This window comes from Emys orbicularis, chromosome 7 (genome assembly GCF_028017835.1).
Source record: "Emys orbicularis isolate rEmyOrb1 chromosome 7, rEmyOrb1.hap1, whole genome shotgun sequence".
Taxonomy (NCBI): Eukaryota; Metazoa; Chordata; order Testudines; family Emydidae; genus Emys; species Emys orbicularis.
Window position 1 is genome coordinate 19,639,628 of NC_088689.1, and position 23,167 is coordinate 19,662,794.

The following is a 23,167-nucleotide window of genomic DNA, read 5'->3' on the forward strand; positions in this document are numbered from 1 at the left end:
GCACAGCACAAGTGAGCGGCCACAGAAAGGTCATGCAGGGAAACTCTAAGACCTCTAATTTCTGCACATCAGCGCTTTGACAGTTTGGAGAGGCCTGGGGTTTGCTCACAACTAGCTGACCTGATGTTCAATATGACCCATTCCTGTCTATGACTGCAGAGCTATGGTCAACATCATATTAGTTCACATAACTCAAGGTTATTTCTAACTTGATGTAATGGTCTAATGAACACACGTCCCCCTCTCCTCCGACTTAGCAAAGACAGCAGTAGAACCTGACTTGCCAAAAGCTTTCAGTGCCACAATTCGCTATATGAATTGCGATACAACGTCAAGAAGATTACTCTGATCCTTGGAGCTGCCTGAGTTTGAGTTGCGGCAAATGTTTACAATAGGTCAATAGTTTCAGACACTATTTGTGTTTTAAGATGAAAATAGTTTGTATGTTTTCAAGTTGAAAATCCAAGACATTTGTTTCAGGGGAGGGATGGTGCTAATGGATGTCACGGGTGCACAGGAGGGTTTGGTAGCTGGGAAGCTGCCACATAGGAAAGGACTTGCCCATGCCACCCTGATATATTTTCTATGATATTTGTCTTCCTTTTTTCCTTATCCTCATGTTTACTTTCTCCTTTTTCTTTCCAATCCCTTCTCCTCCCTGGTTCTCATATTTGTCTCCTGCACTTATTCATTCCCTCTCTCACATCTCCTCTGTCTGTCCTTTCTCCCTTTTATTCTGCCATCCTCTTACCCAATACCCTGCCACAATCCAGTGCTCACCCTATTGTTCAGGGGAGGAGAGGAAGAGTGACAATGTCAGCCAAGTGTCGGCATGTGCTGGGATTACATTGCTGATTTATACTAATGCAGAGAGGGGTGTGAGCAGAGTGGACAAGGGGCTTTTTTTTTTTTGAGGGATGGAAAAACAGTTAGTGATTCAGGGGTACACAGAGGGTGAGGAGCTGAGGATGTTGGTGACAGAACATTTCATAGGCCTGGCAAAAATAAAAGCTGAGCTCAGCCATGGGCAAGTCCTGTTCAGTGCGAACTGAAAATACAGATTTACTGGCTGTTCCTTTTCCATCCACCAACCCTCACTGACACATGTCAAGAGTGCAGCAGGAGTACCTTTTCTGGGGCCCAACAGCCTACAGGGAAGATTCAGTTTCCCTCAGCAGAGAATTTGACGCTTAACAACTAATACATATCTTAATTAATAATAAACCTCAATACGTCAGAATATGGATTCTGTTCAAATAACCTAATGCTATTGTTCTATTTTGCTTCTCTGGCAGATTGAGGTTCGCTTTCATAAACCTAACTATGCAGTCTTCATTAGCTGTCAGGATGACAGAAGATTAAAAAATCTTGGCATTTTAGGAAATTGGCAAAAATGGGAAGAAGCTCTTACCCTGATGTGTAGGAATTCCCAGGAAAAGTGGAAAAGAAAAAACATTATTTATTATGCAGAAAATCTGCAAAATATAAAATTAACTCAGATTTATCATAATAATACTTTACATTTATATACAGGGGTTAATTTATGGATCTCAAAACAGCTTACCTAGAAATAAAGGATCTTTATCCCCATTTTTACAGATGGGGAAACTGAGACATAGAGTTTAAGAGATTGCCAAGGGCCACACAACAAGACAGTTAAAAATGTGGGAGTAGAAACCAGATCTCTTGACTCACAACACCATGTTAGAGCCACTAGACCACAGTTCCTTCCTTGTGATATAACATTTTGCTATCTGTACATTATTTGCTCTTCTCGCAACAGGCTCTGGTGGTATAGCGTAGGGATGGCTGGAAAACAAGAAAATTCTGGTTTGGAGAATAATTTTGAGGGTTTCAAATTTGTTTTCATTCTGCATCAGAACAAAAATGAGACTGTTTGGGTTTTTGCTCTTAATGAAAAAGCACAAGCGTTTTAGCACAAGTGCTCCCCACACTAGCCAATAGCATGGTAGTTAAGGCATTCACTCTGATGCAGAAAACCCAAATTCAATGCTCTGCTCTACCTATTTGGGAGCAGATACTTGAACCTGGGTCTCTCACATCAGGTGAGTGCCAATCAAAAAACCAATTTCCCTCCTGGACCTGAGACAACTTCCCAGTGAAAGGCTTGTTGAAACAGATATGTTTCCATGAAAAGTTTTGGTTTTGATGAATCAGATTATTCCAATGAAAAAACGTTTGTCAAAAAATTCCCAATCAGCTCTAATATAGCATCCAGCGCATTCACATAAGCATAGGCTATAACCAGATGCGTGAGTCACAACTCCTCAGTGTTTTTTACGATTTCTAGGGGGTGGAAATTACACTAGATGGAAAAAAGATTACTGCCCATTATTCCACAAATCATTTCCCATGTCTTTTAAAGACTGGTGAATGGATGGAACAGACGTGAGGGTCATTTGAACTTTATTACAAAGGAAATTGGGCAAGGGTTTGTGATGATTACTGGAACACACAAAGCAGAGGTTGTTTGCAGGCAGGTTGGATGTGGATGAGCCATTTCAGCAACAAGAAATGCCTGTTTTGGTCAAGGGTCAAAAAATGTTCTCCTTGATTATCTGCATTGTGGAGGTAATGAATCCTAGCTTTGGGACTGCCTCAGTCTAAGATGGGACTCATGTAACTGTGGTCCCAGTGAAGATGCTGGAGTCATCTCTACAGGCATTTTCTGATTATCTTTTTGAAATACATAAGCCTTATACCACACCAGAGTGTTTAAGGCATGTACATGCTTCATCTGATATGGCATGGGACTAGGAGTCGGGAAACCTGTGTTCTGTTCACTTATACACTATTGTGGACTCGATCGAGTTGCTAGACTTCTTTGTACCTCGACATGAAACACTTGGATATTTAAAAAATGAAAAGCACTATAAAAAGTATAGTTACTAAAACGTATTTCATTTGCTTCCTGTTTACAAAGTAAAACATTCTTCAGACATATTTATTTAGTAAGGTTTTAATTAGACCTAATGCAAATAGTGAAGGTGAAAATGGATTTTTCTCTCCCATTCCTCTCCCCCGTTTTCCAATTGCTCATAATTTCCTCAAAGAAATTCCTTTTTCAGCTGAAATAGCCCATACTTGGTCCGAAGCCTTAAGATGATCGTGTTATGTGGAAAGCTTTGAGTAAAATATGTGCAGCCATTTTTGAGTTATATAAGAAACGGGGATTAAAAATTCTCTGTGTTCCTATTAACATCTTGCTGGGGGTAGAAATTTCAGTCATGGTTTGGTTTGCAGGTCTTATTGCCTGTGTCTTCACACTTCTTTTCTCATGTTCTTAACTTGTGTTAGCTAACCCAAGGTAAAATCCTGCTTTGATATTTTCACAGGAGTTAGCAGGTTGAGATAAGTCCTAGGCTGTCCCCTGGTCTATAACTCAACCTGCTAACTCATGTGAAAAGTACCAACTGCCTTGTCTTCATTTGGATTTTATCTCAAATTAATTAATGTGAGTTAAGAACACACTTACCTTTTTTGAAATGTGCTTCGAGATCTATTCTTTAAAAATGTTATATAAGACCTAGGTGCAATTCATGGAAGTTACGGAACATATCCTTAGGCATTTCTAATTATTAGGGATCTCTCACAAGACTAACAATTCCATAGGCAATAATCCAGTCAAGCACCTAAGCACGTGCTTAACTTTAATCACATTTAATCCATTGGTTTCAAATCAATGGAATCACTTCCTAGCTTGTGTACGCATATGTGTTGATAGGATTGAGGCCTAAGATTGCATTCCTCTGAATTACCCAGATGTTAGTGATTTCAGGGTTCTGTGCAGTTTTGAGAGATCCCCTGTGTCTTTGTTGCTCTATTTGTTGCTCTTTGGCACTAAGTTAATTACAGCTACAACATTTTCTATTTATTTTTGGAAAAAACATTGCAATGCCCCCTCCCCTCCCAAAATAATCAAAATCACTAACCTCTGTCCTTCTCTTTTATCTTTCAGGCTCGACGACACCTGGTAATTATCTCTTTTTAACATTTTTGTTTAGCTTTATTTCTCTTTCCCAATGCTTCCCAATCCAATAAACAACAGCATTACTTCTCCCAAACAGTGATGCCAGATGCAGGAGTTATTGGCCGATATAAGCTGGTGTAAAGAGAGAAGGCAGAGCCTGTTGCACTATGCATTCTATCCTGAGGGCCAGAGGAGAGTGGCTCTCATAGATATTAGCAAAAGAACCAGGGACGATAGTTAGAAAGAAATGACTGACTCAATGGGCATTATCTATGCTGAAGAGTTTGAGGGCCCCATACTGATTAAAAAATAGATGACAAGATTCTTAAAATACACTGATAATTTCTGCAAGGTTGTAGATCAGATTTCTGAAGGCTGACTGTTACTCTAGCAAAATAAAATGGCACAGCAAGCTCCATAAGAAACATTACATGAGACTTCACAACAGAGTAGTTCTTGCAGCTGTAAGCGTCTCTCATCCTTCAGACTATAGGGTCAAACGACTATGATTGTTTAGTAGCTATATTACCACAGCGCTCATAGCCCTAGGCCTCATTGTGCTGGGTACTGTACAAACACACATAAAGAAACATTTTACCCCCTGAAAACGTTTTCCTTGGTGTAGGTTTTTGACTATTACACATAGACATGAGCCCAGATTCAATTTCCCTTCTGCCTGATATGGAAAAGGGATTTGAACTTGGGTCTCCCATATTTTAGAGTATTCCCGGGCCACCGAGCTATGAGATGTCCGGATACAGAGTTTTCTCAGTCTCTCCTGTCCCATCTGTTCTACTATGTATAAATAATGAAATTGTCATTGGAGTAGGGACTTTGAATTTGGGTCTCCCATACCCTAAGTCAGTGGTTCTAAAAGAGGAGCAAAAGTACCCTTGGGGGTATGCAGAGGTCTTCCAGGGGGTACATCAGCTCATCTAGATATTTGCCTAGCTTTACAACAGGCAACATAAAAAGCACTAGCAAAGTTAATGCAAACTAAAATTTTATATAGACAATGACTTGTTTATACTACTTTATAATACTATACACTGAAATGTAAGTACAATATTTATATTCCACTTGATTTATTTTATAATGACATGAGAAAGTAAGCAATTTTTCAGTACTAGCGTGCTGTGACACTTTTCTATTTTAATGTCTCATTTTTTGTAAGCAAGTAGTTTTTAAGGGAGGTGTAATTTGGCGGTACGCAAGACAAATCAGACTCCAGAAAGGGCTACAGTCATCTGGAAAGGTTGAGAGCCATTGCCCTAAGTGAACATCCTAACCACCAGCCTATAGAGTCATTCTTAAACTTTGCCCCTCTCCCAATGAATTCATTGTCATTCATAGTGGCAATTCAGAGAGTCATTCGTAATGCTAAAAATCTATTTGCCAAAAATCTTTTGCCCAACTCTAATTATAAATATCCCTTTTCCTAACACAAGAAATACATTCCTAGGACATATTTATTTCAGGAGCCACATGGCACATGCAAGAAAATCAAACACTTTAGCAAATGTCTTCTCGTGATACTGAGAGATGTCATTGAAAATGAAAAACAGCCCCTAGCACAAAGGAGTCTGGTCTCTGACTGGGGCTCCTAGGTGCTACAGCAATACAAATAAAAACAATAATAATTAATCAACATGAATATTCATTAGAATAGTCATATTGACTTATATAGGACTAGTTAGCAAAGGAGAATTATTCTTAGAAATGTAAGGCTGGAAGGGACCTTGAGAAGCCATCTAGTTTTTTCCCTCTGTGCTAAGACCAGGATTAAGTATACCAAGAACATCCGTTCTTAAAAACCTCCAATGGTGGGGATTCACATGCATGCATGTTTACAGGATTGGATCCCAAAGGGTTAACATTCATATTTCTTAACTCTGTTTTCTCCTTCCTCTACTTTTAAGTAAGTGTCTTCATTACAGTAATCAGAGGAAATGCAGACAGCTAGCTTTTTATCAGCTTTGTGAATTATACAATTGGCTAGAAATATAGTTATGTGTTATTCTCAAGATGGGTCCCTGCTTTGTATTCTCTAGTGTCATGATTAGCCAGACAGCCATCTCTCTCCATCCACCTATCTACCTACCACGTTCTAATTTTCATCCTCTCTCTCTCCATCTATCTTCTCCACCCATTCAGTTATGCTGTTAATTTGGTTATGATTTTACTGGCATCATCTTGAATTTGGCACATTACTCTAAAAGTGTCTCTCTCACTATTAAAGATGTTGCTGATTTATGTATTGTTCTCCTTTTGTATTAAGCTCCTACTACTACTCCAACATGGTGGCCTTCAGGTAATTCATAATTATTTTACTTCTTTATTTCTATGTTGTATTCTTCTCAATTATCTCATTATAATACACAAATAATTCCCATATAAATGGCACCAGATTCCTTGGATAGGAAAATAAGTGCGGCATGGTGATAAACCTTTGTATTTTTTGCAGACTGTCTTCAGGCTGACGGCAATACATTTTTTTGAATATCAACTTTTTCTTTCATTTGGCAGCTAGCACTTCTAAATAGGGATACAGTAGTACTGTAATACTTTTTTAGGTATTTATACTTTAAAGTAAGCACTTAGGCCCCAATCCTGCAAACACATATGTATTGCTTAACTTGGCTGACGTGACTGGTCCCAATGGCCTCAGTGAAACTATTCCTGTCAGCAGAATTAAGCATGTGTGCATATGTTTGCAGAAACGGGGATCTACAGCCTGGTGGTACTGGAGTACATTTGATATGGGAATTGATGAGACAATAAACATGGAACAGGGTGGAATCACTTTTCAGAGCAAAGCTGTACTATAAGAGAAATAAGCTGTGAGGCCAGTGAGCTTACTAACTGAACTCCCTCCAGCTTTTTCTCTTGCTCACCAATTTTTTTTAAAAAATTACTACTTTCCCTCTCTCTCTCTCATTTTCCCCATCTATACACTGAGGATAATAATACTTACCTTTTTGGTAACTTGCTTTGAGAGCTATTGATGAAAAAGGCTATCGAAGAGCTTGGTGGTGTTTTATTATAATTTTCATGACAGAAGTAACTTGGTCTGCACCTTCAAATGCTTGTGATCAAAAGATGCATCAATTGCAGTGAAAACTTTCTATGAATCATATTGGTCAAAAGGTGCATGGATTGGAGTGAGGTCAAAGGTTCCACCCCTCTCCTTCACCCAGAAGTTAATGATTTAAGTGTGCTATACTGCTTTCAGGAACCCATTGTGTCTTTGCTACCTTACTCGTTGCTCTTTAAATCACTAACCCTGTCCTTCTCTTTCTCTTTTCCAATGTTTGCCAATCCAATAAGCATTACTACTCCTGGGGTACCAGGTTCAGGAGTCACTTCACAACTAAGTTGTACCACACAGCTGGTGTAAAGAGAGATGTTAAAGCCTCCTGCACTATGCATTCTACCCCGCTGGTCAAAGGGGAGTGGCTGTGAGAGATACCAGCAAAAGGGTCAGGGACAAGTGAAAGAAAGAAATGACTGAATTGATGGGCATTATGTACGTTGAGGATTTTGAGGGCCCCCTCCTGATTAAAAATAGATTACAAGATTTTAAAGTACCCTCACAGTTTCTACAAAGCTGCACGACTCTTGGATCAGATTTTTGAAGGCTGATTGTTATTCTAGCAAAATAATAAATTGACAATAAACTATTTTCCAGAAATCTTTTGCCCATCTCTAATTAGAATAGGCCTCTTCTTAACAAAAGAAATATATTTCTAGGATGAATTTCTTGCAGCAGCCAACTGACACACGAAAGAAAATCAGACATTTTAGCCAACATCTTCTCATGGTACTGAGAGATGTCATTTAAAATATTAAACAGCCCCTAGCACAAAGGAGTCCTGGCCTAAGAATGGGGGTCCTAGGTGCTACAGCAATACAAAAAACCCCCAATAATGATTAATCCACATGAATATTCATTTGAAATAGCCATATTGACTTAAATGGAACTATTCAGGAGAGGAGAGTTATTCTTGGAAGTGTAGGGCTGGAGGGGACCTCGAGAGTCCCTCTAGTCTATACCCTCTGCGCTAAGGCAAGATTAAGTATACCTAGACCACCCTTGAGACATGTTCATCTAATCTGTTCTTCAAAGCCTCCAATTATGTGGATTCACATGCATGCATCTTTACAGGATTGGGTACTAAAGGAGTAAACATCATATTTCCTAACACTGTTTTCTCCTTCCTTGTCTTTTAAATAAGTATATAATTCTTTGTACCTGTACATAAAGCACTCCGATATTTAAAAATGAAAAGCACGGTGCAAGTGTGAAGTATAGTTACTAAAACATATTAAATTTGCTTCCTGTTCACAAAATGAAAATTTCTTCAGACATATTTGTTTAGTAAGGTTTTAATTAGAGCTAATGCAAATAGTGAAGGGGAAATTGATTTTTCTCTCCCATTCCTCTCCCATGTTTTCCAATTGCTCATAATTTTCTCAGACAAATTCTTTTTGGTCTGAATCCTCAAAGCAATTGTGTTGTGTGGAAAGTTTTGAGTAAAATATGTGCAACCATTTTTGAGTTATATGAGAAAGGGGGGTTAAAAATTCTCGGTGTTCCTATTGACATCTTGCTGGGAGTAGAAATTTCAGTCATGGTTTGGTTTGCAGGTCTTATTGGCTGGGTCTTCACACCATTTTTCTAGTGTTCTTAGCCTGTGTTAGCTAACCCAAGGTAAAATCCTAGTTTGATGTTTTGACACGAGTGAGCAGGTTGAGTTAAATCATAGGCTGCCCCATGGTCTATAACTCGACCTGCTAACTCATGTGAAAACTTCCAACTGCCTTGTCTTCATTTGGATTTAATCTCAAATGAACTCAAATTAAGAACACACCTATATTCCTAGTAAAGACCAGTTCTGCTACCCTTACTCACATGGAGAAGTACCTTACTGCCATACTCTGAAAAAAAGAGCCAATGATTTTAGAGGACCTTCTTAGTGGGTAATTTCCTACACAACATGAGTAAGAGTTTAAGAATTGGGCCCAGAAGAAGGAAAAATAATCCTACAAATACTTCTGCACACAAATAATTTGAATCATTCAAGTAGATACCATTGACGTCAATGGAACTAGTGGTGTGAATAAAAAGTTACTCATACATGTAGGTTTTTTTATTTTGTGTTTACCCATTACTCTGGCTTTCTGAAGAAAATCTGTCCAGAATTTAAAAAATGTATTAATATTAAAATTAGAACTGGAACAGAACCAAAACCATGTATCCAAATATATTTGACCTTTGGAAACATTTGAATCCAAGTCAAAACTGTGATTTGGGCCCATCTCTAATTTAAAACTGAAACATTCTTGCATGCATGTTAGAGCCTTTCCTATGCAACCTTTCATTATGTGGATAAAATGAAGAAGGTCATAATATTTGGTATGGTCTGTTAAGGCTGCCTGAGGGAAGGCCTGCTAAATTAAGGTTGCCTCAACTGATACACCACAATCAGGGCTGTTTCAGTTTTTCGACATTTCTGCCCAAAACACATTGCTGAAGATATTAAGCAGGCATAGGTGCAATTCAAGAGACTTCCTTGTTTTCTTTTTCTCTTGTTTTTATTCTTTCTTTCTCCTTTTTTGGTTTTGAGTTTACTTTTCTTCCTTTTACATTTTTAAATATTCAGGGAAATGGGCATTTTATAGATGAAACCTGGGAATTATTAATAAATGCATAAAAGATGGAGATGAAAATGGCCAATTTAAGGTAATTTATATTTATGAAAACAAATCTCAGTACCATTGGAATGTTCTTGTGGTTTGAGAGACATAGAATGGAGAGTTAATTTCTCCCAGGCATTTCTTTGTCAACGATAAAGTTTGTGATAGAGAGATATAATCCATCGTATTTTCTCAATTATCAAGAGAGAAGGAGCCCAGTTCTTCCTCTGCAGGACACAAGTATATTTCATTAACTGTAATGGGAATTAGGGCTATCCCCTGTGGTAGGAAAATCAGGTTCCAGTAACATGTATGAAAGCATGCCAACATGAAACACTTTGTGAATGCTCATCGAGATGTTTTCTGTCTTTCAAAGATGTTTTTGCTCTCAGACTGGTGAATGGCCAGAACAGATGTGAGGGCCGTGTCGAAATTTATGCCAATGGAACCTGGGGGACAGTGTGTGATGATTTATGGGACATAAACGATGCTCAAGTTGTATGCAGGCAGCTTGGATGTGGATGGGCCATTTCTGCACCAGGAAGTGCCCGATTTGGTCAAGGCAGAGGAAATATTTTCCTGGATGATGTGCAGTGCAGAGGAAATGAACACTTTGTCTGGCAATGTCAACACAGAGGGTGGGGCATACATAACTGTGGCCACAGTGAAGATGCCGGTGTCATTTGTTCAGGTACTGTCTTTTCTCTTATAACTATTTTAGTTAAGAATCAGAGAGCAGGATCTTTTATAAATGTGGAATTCTTGCCATTGGCAATTTCTTTGTTTTTTTACTAATAGCTTATGACAAAAAGTATGTTAAGATACTATCACACTCTGAGGTGCAATCCAGACCAGGGAGGGGTTGTGTTAGCACCTGCCCTGCAACTTGGGGTGCCGCACAATGCCTTGCTGATGTAGCTCCCAACCTCAGCTACATCAGCCAGACAGTATGCAGGTCACACCCTGAGTGTCTGTGTATAGCCACAGCCCTGCTCCAGCAGCTCTGACCCCAGCAGCCTGTCAGCGACACTCCAGTCACACTCTGGCTTCCAGCAGCCTTGATAACTACTTCCAGGGTGACCCCAATGCACTTCCAGTCCCAGATTTCCCCAAAAAACATGTTTTCGGCACTGCCCAGTCAGAGGTGAAAGTAAGCTGGTACAGGCCGGTACAGCTTACTGGTAAGAAAGTGGCCGAAGCATTCAATACAAATGGGTAAAATAGGCTAGGTTTATCTGTAGTAATAACAAAAAAAATCAGATTTATCACTTGAATTAAATATATTTTACATTCTCTAGAAACAAAATGCTCCCCTTCAGTTTTCAGTTGTTACTTCTTGTCAGGTGGAAGATGTTCACGTGATTCCGAATGTTAGCTTTTGAGTGCCATCAGGGTAACCGCTTGCTTCTTATTGGTCAAGTCTCTCGTGTCAGGCGTGCAATTGACAGTTGAAAGTAAGTGGGAAAAAATGCCGCCTAAGAAGATGCACATTCAGCAGACCCGAAAGGATATGTTTAAACGTAAAAGTGAGGAAATGGGGGATTGTCAGTCAAAAAGAACAGCAACAAATGAAGAAGCTGAAAGTCATCCACAAAAGGGTATGTCTACACAGTCGACGTTAAAGTGTTGCCGCGGCAGTGCTTTAATGTGGCTGTGTAGTCGCGGCTCCAGCGCCAGGAGAGAGCTCTCCCAGCACTGTAATAAAACCACCTCTACTAGGGGAATAGCTACCAGCATTGGGAGTGTGGAACTTTACCGCACTGAAACTTGCATTGCTTGGGGGGAGGGTGGGTGGTGTATTTTCACACCCTTATTTTAGAATAAAACTAGTATACAGCTACTGTATCTAAGTCATGCAAAGGGATCCATGAAGTTAAGTGTGTAGGAGTGGAGGTGGGAAGGGGGGTTGCGATATGACCGTACCGGTAAGAAATTTAAGTTACTTTCACCCCTGTGCCCAGTCCTCTCCTGGACAGTTCAGATATTAGAGGTCCATTGCCCTGAAAAGGAGTCAATGTACAAGAGTTTGCTACCTTAATTGGAGTTGTCAAATAATTCAATTTAAACACAACACTGGATTAGTTTTGATTAAAGAATAAAACAAGTTTATTTAACTACAAAGAGAGGCTTTAAGTGAATACAAGTATAAAGCATTAAAGACAGAAATGGCCATAAGAGAAATAAAGCTAAAAGTCTTTCTTGTAACTAAAACTTAACAAACTAGATTTGGTTCAAGGTAAATGTCTTACCACATGTTCCCAGCAAAATAGCTGACCAATTTCTCAAGTCGGGATCTGACCTCAAAGTCCAAAGGGCTGGTTCCTTTGTCCTCTTAGGTGAAAGAGCAAGTGAGAGAGATAGAGATGGTGTTTTTGCCCCTCACTTTTCTAATCCAGTCACCCTTGGAATGCATTTTCCTGAGGGTTACCCTTACTTAAAGTTCCTTCCGGCTGTGAGGATGGAGGCATGGAGTCTCATGGTGAAAGTGGTTGCATGTTGTTGTTTGTTAAAATCCAAATCCATCAATTCCTGCCCACCTTAGCTGCTGCAGAATGGTCACTTGACAGGTGATTTCAAGTTAACTTTGATGACACATAGCAAGAAGCATTAGCTTGGCCTTTGTCTTCGGAAAACTGGTTTACCACTTCCCCAGACTTATCTGGTCAACACATTTCAGATAACTTTACATATAATGTTGCTACACAGATTTCACCATGATATTATTGACCAGGAAATTATGAGTTTTCAGATGATACCTCACAAGGCATATATTGTACAAAGCTTATTACAGTGGTGTGTAGGGTGTGAATACCGGGGTGTATTTGGTCACAAATACATTAATATAATACTGTACTCTTTGCAGTAGAGACTTCTGCTGGACCTGATTTAAGATTTTTTCTGCAAAGGTTAAATAGTATTAGGAAATCACCTTCATGTTTAACATGTAGTTGTGTTTTGAAAAATGACTGTGCAATGGCACTCCTAACTCAAAACATCTAGTGCCTGTTTGTTCAGTCAGATGTGCTGACATTAGTGACAAAAATAAATGTTTACTGCATTTTAGTCCTGTTAACCCTTCATCATCAAGAGGTTTGTTTACTAAATTCCTTACAAGTGTATTTGTGCAACACCAGAGAAGCCAATTAGATTGCACAGCTGGTACGGAGGGTGTAATTTGCTCTGCAGCATCTTTATTACTGATGGTGATCAAACGAGGGAGAGAGAGAGAGAAAGAAAAGGGTTTAGAACTCAGAACCCAGAATGGACATGCATGACTGACAATCAGGAAAAAAATAAAAACCAGCACTGGTTTACTTCTCAACTTTTCAGAGCAGAGCAGTACTCTAAGAGAAATAAGCTGGGGCCCGTGAGTTTACTAATTAAACTGCATTCAGCTTTTTCTCTTGCTCACCAAAAATTTGTAAAAATTACAATTTTCCCTCTCTGTCCCTCATTTTCCCCATCCTTACAATGGGGATAATAATACTTACTTTTGTTGCAATGTGCTTCAAGATCTATTCATTAAAAGTGCTATAGAAGAGCTAGGTGGTATTATTATCATTATTATAATTTTCATGACAGAAGTAACTTAACCTGTACCTTCAAATGTTTGTGATGAAAAGGTACTTCTATTGCAGTGAAATCTTTCTATGAATCACTTATTGGTTAAAATTGCTACCTTATTTATGTGAATTTGATCTTGGTGGCTTGTCCTTAACTCATTAGAATATAGCATAAATTGCAAGTCAAAATATGCTTGGTGGTGTCAACATCATTAAAGCACCATGCAATTTTCTATTACAGGACTCTTAGTTCAACAGAATTCAGGACTGGGATAGCAAGTGTACGGAAATAAACACATTGCCTGCTCACACTAAACTTTGCTCAAATCCATTTTTAGATGTCCCTGACTTCAGGGAGCATCAAATAAATAAAATGATTAGTAATCTGAATAAACCCACGTGTATATTTTTGTTTGTATCTTCTATAAAAATGCTCAGCCCTACTTAATATTTGAGAATAACCTGAGCATTATTTAGATTCCCTGACATGGAAGTTATGGAACTAATAGTTAATATCCTTAGACATTTCTGAATATTAAGGATCTCTCAGAAGACGAACAGTTCCATAGGCGCCAATCCAGTCGAGCACCTAAGCACATGCTTAACTTTAATCACATTTAATCCATTGGTTTCAAGTCAATGGAATTACTTCCTAACTTGTGTTTATACATGTGTGTTGATAGGATTGAGGCCTAAAATTGCATTCCTCTCAATACCTAGATTTTAGTGGCTTCAGGGTGCTGTACAGCTTTCAGGGACCTCTGTGTCTTTGCTGCCCAATTTGGCACTACGATAATTACAGCTACAATGTTTTCTATTTATTTTGGTAAAACATTACCATGCCAAAAAAAAAAAAAAATCACTAACCTCTGTTCTCCTTCTCTTTTATCTTTCAGAGTCGACGACAACTGGTAATTATCTCTTTTTAACATTTTTGTTTCACTTTATTTCTCTTTCCTAATGCTTCCCAATCCAATAAACAACAGCATTACTGCTCCCAAACAGGGGTACCAGATGCAGGAGTTATTGGCCGATATAAGCTGGTGTAAAGAGAGAAGGCGGAGCCTGTTGCACTATGCATTCTACCCTGAGGGCCAGAGGAGAGTGGCTCTCATAGATATCAGCAAAAGAGCCAGGGACAATAGTAGGAAAGAAATGAATGAACTGATGGGCATTATCTATGCTAAAGAGTCTGAGGGGCCCCAATGTTTAAAAATAGACCACAAGATTTTAAACTACACTGATAATTTCCGCAAACCTGAGCTACTCGTGGATCAGATTTCTGAAGACTGACTGTTACTCTAGCAAAGTAAAATGGCACAGCAAGCTCCATAAGAAACATTACATGAGACTTCACAACAGAGTAGTTCTTGCAGCTGTAAGCATCTCTGATCCTTCAGAGTGTAGGGTCAAATGACTGTGATTGTTTAGTAGCTATATTTCTGCAGTGCTCAGAGCCCTGGGCCTCATTGTGCTGGGTACTGTACAAACACACATAAAGAAGCATTTTACCCCCAGAAAACATTTTTCTTGGTGTAGGCTTTTGACTATTACAAATAAAGCTGGGCCCAGGTTCAATTTCCTTTCTGCCTTGAGTATCCCATGATTCAGAAGCATGCCCGGGCCACCGAGCTATGAGATGTCCTGATACAGAGTTTTCTCAGTCTCCCCTGTTCTAGCTGTTCTACTATGTATAAATAATTAAATAGTCATTGGAGCAGGGACTTTGAATTTGGGTCTCCCATGCCCTAAGTGAACGTCTGAACCTCCAGCCTATAGAGCAGTGATCGGCATGCGGCTCGCCAGGGTAAGCACCTGGCAGGCCGGGCTGGTTTGTTTACCTGCCACGTCCGCAAGTTCAGCCGGTTGCGGCTCCCACTGGCCATGGTTCGCCACTTCAGGCCAATGGGGGCTGCGGGAAGCAGCGTGGGCCGAGGGATGTGCTGGCCGCTGCTTCCCGCAGCCCCCATTGGCCTGGAGCGGTGAACCGCGGCAAGTGGGAGCTGCGATCGGCTGAACCTGCGGACGCGGCAGGTAAACAAACCGGCCCGGCCCACCAGGGTGCTTACCCTGGCGAGCCGCGTGCCAAAGGTTGCCGATCCCTGCTATAGAGTCATTCTTACACTTTGCCCCTCTCCCAATGACTATTCATAGTGGCAATTCAGAGAGTCATTCATAATGCTAATAATCTATTTGCCAAAAATCTTTTGCCCAATTCTAATTATAAATATCCCTCTTCCTAGCAAAAGAAATACATTCCTAGGACATATTTATTTCAGGAGCCACATGGCACATGCAAGAAAATCAAACATTTTAGCAAATGTCTTCTCGTGATACTGAGAGATGTCATTGAAAATGTAAAACAGCCCCTAGCACAAAGGAGTCTGGTCTCTGACTGGGGCTCCTAGGAGCTACAGCAATACAAATAAAAACAATAATAATTAATCCACATGAACATTCATTTGAATAGTTATATTGACTTTTATAGTACTAATCAGCAGGGAAGAATTATTCTTGGAAATGTAGGGCTGAAAGAAACCTCGAGAAGCCATCTAGTTTTTTCCCTATACCGAGAACATCCCTGATAGATGTTCACGTAATCTGTTCATAAAATCCTCCAATGGTGGGGATTCACATGCATGTTTACAGGATTGGATTCCAAAGGGTTAACATTCCTATTTCTTAACTCTGTTTTCTCCTTCCTCTTCTTTTAAGTAAGTGTCTCCATTACAGTAATCAGAGGAAATGCAGACAGCTAGCTTTTTATCAGCTTTGTGAATAATGCAATTGGCTAGAAATATAGTTATGTGTTATTTGCAAGATGGGTCCCTGCTTTGTATTCTCTAGTGTCATGAATGTCTATCCAGCCATCTTTCCCCATCCACCTGTCTACCTACCACATTCTAATTGTCATCCTTTCTCTCTCTCTCTCCATCTATCTTCTCCCCCCATTCAGTTATGCTTTTAATTTGGTTATTATTTTATTGGCGTTATCTTGAATTTGGCACATTACTCTAAAAGTCTCTCTCTCACTATTAAAAATGTTGCCAATTTATGTATTGATCTCCTTTTGTATTAATAGCTCCCACTACTACTACTACAGCATGGCTGCCTTCAGGTAATTCATAATTCTATTACTTCTTTATTTGTATGTTGTAGTCCTCTCAATTATCTCATTATAATACACAAATAATTCCCATATAAATGGCACCAGATTCCTTGGATAGGAAAATAAGTACAGCATTGTGATAAATCTCTGTATTTTTTGCAGGCTGTCTTCAGGCTCGTGGCACTACATTTTTTGCATATCAACTTTTTCTTTCTTTTGGCAACTAGCACTTCTAAATAGGGATACAGTAGTACTGTAGTAGTTTATTTAGGTATTTATACTTTAAAGTAAGCACTTAGGCTCCAATCTTGCAGACACGTATGTATGTGCTTAACTTGGCTGATGTGACTAATTCCAATGGCCTCAGTGAAACTATTCCTGTCAGCAGAATTAAGCATGTTTGCAGAAATGGGGCTCTCCAGCCTGGTGGTACTTGAGTACGTTTGATATGGTAATTGATGAGACAATAAGCATGGAATAGGGTGGAATCACTTTTCTGAGTAGAGCTGTACTATAAGTGAAATAAGCTAGGTCCAGTGAGTTTACTAACTGAACTCCATCCAGCCTTTTCTCTTGCTCACTAAATTTTTTTTTAAATTACTACATTCCCCCTCTGTCTCTCATTTTCTCCATCTATACAATGAGGACAATAAATACTTACCTTTTTGGTAAGTTGCTTTGAGATCTATTGATAAAAAAGTCTAATGGTGGTGTTATCATTATTATAATTTTCATGACAGAAGTAACCTGATCTGCACCTTCAAATGCTTCTGATCAAAAGATGCATCAATTGCACTGAAAACTTTCTATTAATCACTTATTGGTCAAAATGTGCATGGATAGGAGTGAGGTCAAATGTTGCATTCCTCTCTTTCACCCAGAAGTTAGTGATTTGAGGGTGCTATGCTGCTTTCAGGAACCCATTGTGTCTGGGCTACCCTATTCATTACTCTTTGCACTAAGGTAACTACAGTTACACTGTTTTCTATATATTTTTGGTAAAACGTTACAATGCCAAAACCAAAGCAAAAAAATCACTAACCCCGTCCTTCTCCTTCATCCTTCAGGCTCGATGATACCTGGTAATTGTCTCTTTTTAGCATTTTTTGTTTAGATTTCTTTGTTTTCCAATGTTTGCCAGTCCAATAAACAGCACCTATAGCACCAGGTTCAGGAGTCACTGGCAGAACTAATTTGTACTGCCCAGTTGGTGTAAAGAGAGATGGTGGAGCCTATTGCATTATGCATTCTACCCTGCTGGCCAGAGAGGAGTGGCTGTGATAGATACCAGCAAATAGAACTGACTAATATGCTAATAATAATTTTATTGAATCTATTTTAGGGCTGGAATTGAGACTGGTGAATTCATCTAGCAGATGTGAAGGTCGTGTTGAAATTTATTACCAAGGATCATGGGGAACAGTCTGTGATGATTCCTGGGATCTCTATGATGCAGATGTTGTATGCAGGCAACTTGGATGTGGATCTGGTGTTGCAGCAAAGACCAGTGCCTGTTACGGTCAAGGCTCAGGAAATATTGTTCTGGATGATGTGAGGTGCAGAGGATGGGAATACCGTCTATGGGACTGTCCTCATTCAGGATGGCTCTCTCATAACTGTGGTCATCATGAAGATGCCGGTGTCATCTGTTCAGGTAAATACCAAGAGTTTGCAGGTTTCTTGCAGGTGAATAACTGGCACAGAATATGCTTTTGACCATCTCGAAGATGTTTGTGAAAGTCACATTGCAAAGGTTTCAAAATATGAAATACAGTTTTTGGAAGTATACTAAATCCTATACTAAAAAGGCCACTTTCCTACTTCCTCAAACATTGGTTCCCTGCTTCAGCCAGCCAGTTAGTTCCCTGGTGAATGTGATTGTGCTAGCATAGAATAAAGAGATTTAAAAACATGAAACAAACAATCAAAACAAAACAAAAAGAAAATCAAACAAATGAAAGGTGGTCAAATAGTTAAGTTATCTGTCTGAAGTTCCAAAGGGCACTCCCTACTTTCATGGGTTAGTTTTCAATTTTGTTAACTTCACTTCCTTTGAGTGTAGGATGGTTCCGTTGGGATAGGACATGGAAATGGGGCGCAGGAGATGTAGAGTTTATTCCTGATTCTGCCATACCACTCTGGCTAGGTCTACACTGCAGCGGGGGTCCGACCTAAGATACGCAACTTCAGCTACGTGAATACCGTAGCTGAAGTTGCGTATTTTAGGTCGGCTTACCTAGCGGTGAGTTAGCGGGAAAGTCGACCGCTGCCGCGCTGCCGCTGACTCCGCTGCCGCCTCCTGCCGAGGTGGATTTCCGGAGTCGACGGCAGAGCGATCAGGGATCGATTTTACCGCGTCTTCACTAGACGCGGTAAGTCGATCCCCGATAAACCGATTGCTACCCGCCGGATCGGCGGGTAGTGAAGACAAAGCCTTAGCTTCTCTATGCCTCAGTCATCTAATAAGTAAAATAGGGATAATGAGACTTATTCAACTTCATGAAGCACTCAGAGATCCAGACATGAAAAGACCTATTTAAGTTTAAGTACTAATCTTTTTGTCATTATGAAAGGTAAATTCATTTGGAATTTCTTCATTACATCAGTGAGGGTCAAGCACATTTTACTATATTTTATGATGACCCTTAACAAGATTTTACAAACATGGTGTTTTCAAAGTTTTGCTCTACTTGTTTTGAACCATAACATCTTCCAGGAAAGTCGTGCAGCTTCTGATGTCATTTGCACAAATTTTATAAGTACATCCAGGCAAATAACAGATATTTTGATTCATTAGCAATTTCAGAAAGTTGGGAAAAATCATTTAGGGTCAGACCAAAAGCCAAATAACAGATATTTTGATTCATTAGCAATTTCAGAAAGTTGGGAAAAAATCATTTAGGGTCAGACCAAAAGCCAAAATATTTGAAACTTTCAATGAGCCCCAAAGTGGCATGGCACAGGGAGTTAAAATATCTGATTTTTGTTCGCAGCTTTTTGATTTTCTTCCTGTGTGTCCCAAGTCACACTATGCCTTGGTTTCCCCATCCGTAAAAATGGGCATAAAGATACTTTCCTTCTATGTAAACTAGCTTGAGATCCGTACATGAACAGCACTATATAAATGTAAAGTATTATGATTATAAATCTGAGTTAATTTTATATTCTGCAGATATTATTTTTATTTTCCATTTTCCCCTGGGGATTCTTATACATCAGGGTCAGAGCTTCTTCCTATTTTTGCCAGTTTCCTAAAATTCCAATTTTTTAAAAATTTTCTATCATCCTGCCAGCTAATGAAGACTGCATAGTTAGGCTTAGGAAAGCAAACCTCAATCTGACAGAAATATCCTTGAGGAGTCACGTGAAGTAATATGAAGTTGACCACAGCTTTGCAGTCAGTGTGATCAGTAGGGTTGCCAACTTTCTAATCACACAAAATTGAACACCCTTGCCCTGCCCTCTGCTCCACCCCTTCCAGGCCCCGCACCTTCTCAGAGGCCCCCACCCCAGCTCACTCCATCCCCCCTCCCTCCATTGCTTGCTCTCCCCAACCCTCACTCACTCATTTTCACCAGGCTGGGGCAGGGGGTTGGGGTGTGGGAGGGGGTGAGGGCTTCGCCTGGGGCTGTAGGCTCTGGGGTGGGGCCAGAAATGAGGGGTTCAGGGTGCAGGAGGGGGCTCTGGGCTGGGGGGTGGTGCTAAGAAATTCAGAATGTGGGAGGGGGCTGGGGCAGGGGGTTGGAGTGCAGGGGTTGAGGGCTCTGGCTGGGGGTGTGGGCTCTGGGGTGGGGCCAGGGATGAGGAGTTTGGGGTGCAAGAGGGGGCTCTGGGCTAGGGTGTGTGGCTGAGGGGTTTGGGGTTCAAGAGGGGGCTCTGGGCTAGGGGGTGTGGCTGAGGGGTTTGGAGTGTGTGAGGGGGCTCCTGGCTGACCCAGGGGGTTGGGGTGTGGGAGGGAGTACGGGCTCTGGGCTTGGGGTGTGGGCTCTGGGGTGGGGCCAGAAATGAGGGGTTCAGGGTGCGGGAGGGGGCTTCAGGCTGGGGCAGGTGGTTGGGGTGCAGGGGGGTGAGGGCTCCCGCTGGCGGTGCAGACTCTGGGGTGGGGCCGAGGGTAAGGGGTTTGGGGTGTAGGGAGGGGGTCCAGGCTGGGGCAGAGGGTTGGGATATGGGAGGGGGTTTGGGGTGCGGGCTCTGGGTAGCACTTACCTCAGGCAGCTCCCGAGAAGCAGTCGGCATGTTCCTCCAGCTCCTAGGCATAGGGAAGGCCCCAGGAGCTCTGCATGATGCCACCCCTGCAGGCGCTGCCCCCACAGCTCCCATTGCCCACGGTTCCCGGCCAATGGGAGCTGCAGAGCCAGCAGTTGGAGTGGGGGCAGCACACGGAACCCCTGTGGCCTCCCCTATGCCTAGGAGCTGGAGGGACATGCCAGCCACTTCTCGGGAGCCTCACAGATCTGGGTAGGGAGCCTGCCAGCCCGCGCCAACCAGACTTTTTATGAGCCGCCAGGGTCCCTTTTCGACTGGGTGTTCCAGTGGAAAGACGGACACCTGGCAACCTACTGATCAGGAAAGGGTCATGTCGAACATCAGGTCAGCTCGTTGTGAGCAAGGGATTTGCTTAGGCCTCTCCACACTTCCACAGCATTGCTCTGTAGAAAGTAGAGGTCTTAGAGTTCCCCTGCATGGTCTTTCTGTGGTATCTCACTTGTGCTGTGGTTCCACTGCGCTTAGGGCTTTTTGCATGCATGAGGCATGAGATTTGATATGAGACAATATTAGACACATGGTGTTTCCTCATCCCTAAATATAGTTGACTTGAACGTGGTTCTAAGTGAGTTCAATAACTTAGAAAAGGTATCAACTAATTAACAAAAACAACATTTAACAGGCAGTCTAGTCCTTTTTAGATGCACAGTTTCATACATGTTTAACAAATAAAGACCTGTCAGATAAGAATTACTTAATACATCATAGACCTGATGGTTGTGCTAAATCAGCATAGTTCCACCTGCTGTGCTAAAACAATATTGCTTTTCCCAATAGTAAGCGTTTTTAAGTCTTAACGCAATAAGGTGACTGTGCCTCCACGATGCTGCAAGGAAGGCAAAAAAATCCCACTGGACCTTTTGCCAGTTTGGTCCAACAAACAAAAATTATTTCCTGATCCCATAATGGGTGATCAATCAGCATCATAAATAACACAACACATACTAAGGGGAGGCTGGAGCAAGAGGCTTTTGGAAAAGACTGGGTAAGCCTAATAGGTAAGGGGGGGGGGCACGAGAGCCAACCAGCTAGCCCATTCCCTCACTTCCATCCAATGGAGATGGTGGCGGACCTCGGGGATAGCCCCCCTTTTCCCAGCCACACATGCTATCTCATGCCAGCCTGCTACCCCCACCTCCTGGGTGCTGCCTCCTTCCCCTATAGTCACTCAATGTTATTTTCCCCATTGATTGAGGAGAGGGAGCATTCATATTATCTGAGGGTCTGGCCCCATATTTGTATGGGTAACTTCATACTGTGTTTACATTTGGAACACACAAATCCCCTCATTTTTCCTTAACCATTTATGCATTATTGTAAAACTTGCCCATTTAATTGAAATTGCTTATACTGTCTACTGTCAAAGAAGAAATAAAAATGGATAACAGAAAGAATGCCAACCCTAAATAATTGGTTCATCCCATTCTCTATGCTAATCAGAGTGTCTGAGACAAATTTATGAGTAATTGTTCTTACTGCATTGAAAAGAGTAACAAGAAGCATTATATCCTGTATTTTGGTAATTGCCATTGCTTGAAAACAGAACATTCATTCTGTTTGAATAGGATATAAATGTGTGATAGCCACCAGCACAAATTCTTCCCAGTAAAGTAGATACATATGGCTGTCGCTCATAGATTTTAATAAAAGCGTAAAGGCAGCTGCTGTGCTCCACCAGTCTGTGGAGGGAAAGTTAGACTGTACTAGTAATATAACCTTTTGGCTGTCAGTCAAAACACTTTGTTGAAAGTGTCTCAGTCCTTCAGTCCACACTAGCCCGACCTCTCATTGCATAAGTGCCAGTTGCTAGCATTTTTGCATGCACGCAGGTAAACGCTTGCCTACCACATTTGCTACATTCTTGACACACTGGACTGTTTGTGCAGGCAGAAAGCTTACACACAGACAAGTAGAACCTATGTTTTGGAAATGTGGCCCTTAGCGGTAACTACGCTACTGTACTGATAAGGGCAACAAAAATTATTAGGGGTATCGATCAGCAGGGGTATACAATTTTTATAGTGCGGGTGCTGAGAGCCATTGAACCAAACTGTAAATCCTGTATATCATGGAAACCATTTCAAGCCGGGGGTGCAGCAACACCTCTAGTTCCGGCACCTATGTCAATCAGCTTCCATATGAGGAGAGATTAAAAAGACTGGGACTGTTCAACTTAGAAAGGAGACGACCAAGGGAGGATCTGATAGGGGTCTATACAATCATGAATGATATGGAGAAAGTGAATAGGGAAGTGTTAGTTACCCCTTCACATAACACAAGAACCATGGGTAACCCAATGAAATTAACAGGCAGTAGGTTTAAAACTAACAGAAGGAAGTACTTCTTCATACAATGCACAGTCAACCTATGGAACTCATTACCAGAGGATGTTGTGAAGGCAAAAATTATAACTGGGTTAAAAAAAATCAGATAAATTAATGGAGAATAGGTCCATCAATGGCTATTAGCCATTGGTCAGGGAACAACCCCACGGTCCAGGTGTCTCTAAACCTTCAACTGCCAGAAGCTGGGACTGGAGGA

At 40.9% G+C, this 23,167-nt stretch overlaps 1 protein-coding gene across 1 annotated transcript in view; it reads left to right on the forward strand.

Moving 5' to 3' along the window:
* Window positions 1–23,167, forward strand: part of LOC135881088 (deleted in malignant brain tumors 1 protein-like) — a 55,405-nt gene that overhangs the window by 19,408 nt on the left and 12,830 nt on the right. The window contains exons 11-14 of the mRNA XM_065407592.1: window positions 3,980–3,994; window positions 6,270–6,302; window positions 10,065–10,379; window positions 17,703–18,014. Of these exons, the coding sequence (XP_065263664.1) occupies window positions 3,980–3,994; window positions 6,270–6,302; window positions 10,065–10,379; window positions 17,703–18,014 (675 nt within the window). The remainder of the gene's footprint in view (window positions 1–3,979; window positions 3,995–6,269; window positions 6,303–10,064; window positions 10,380–17,702; window positions 18,015–23,167) is intronic.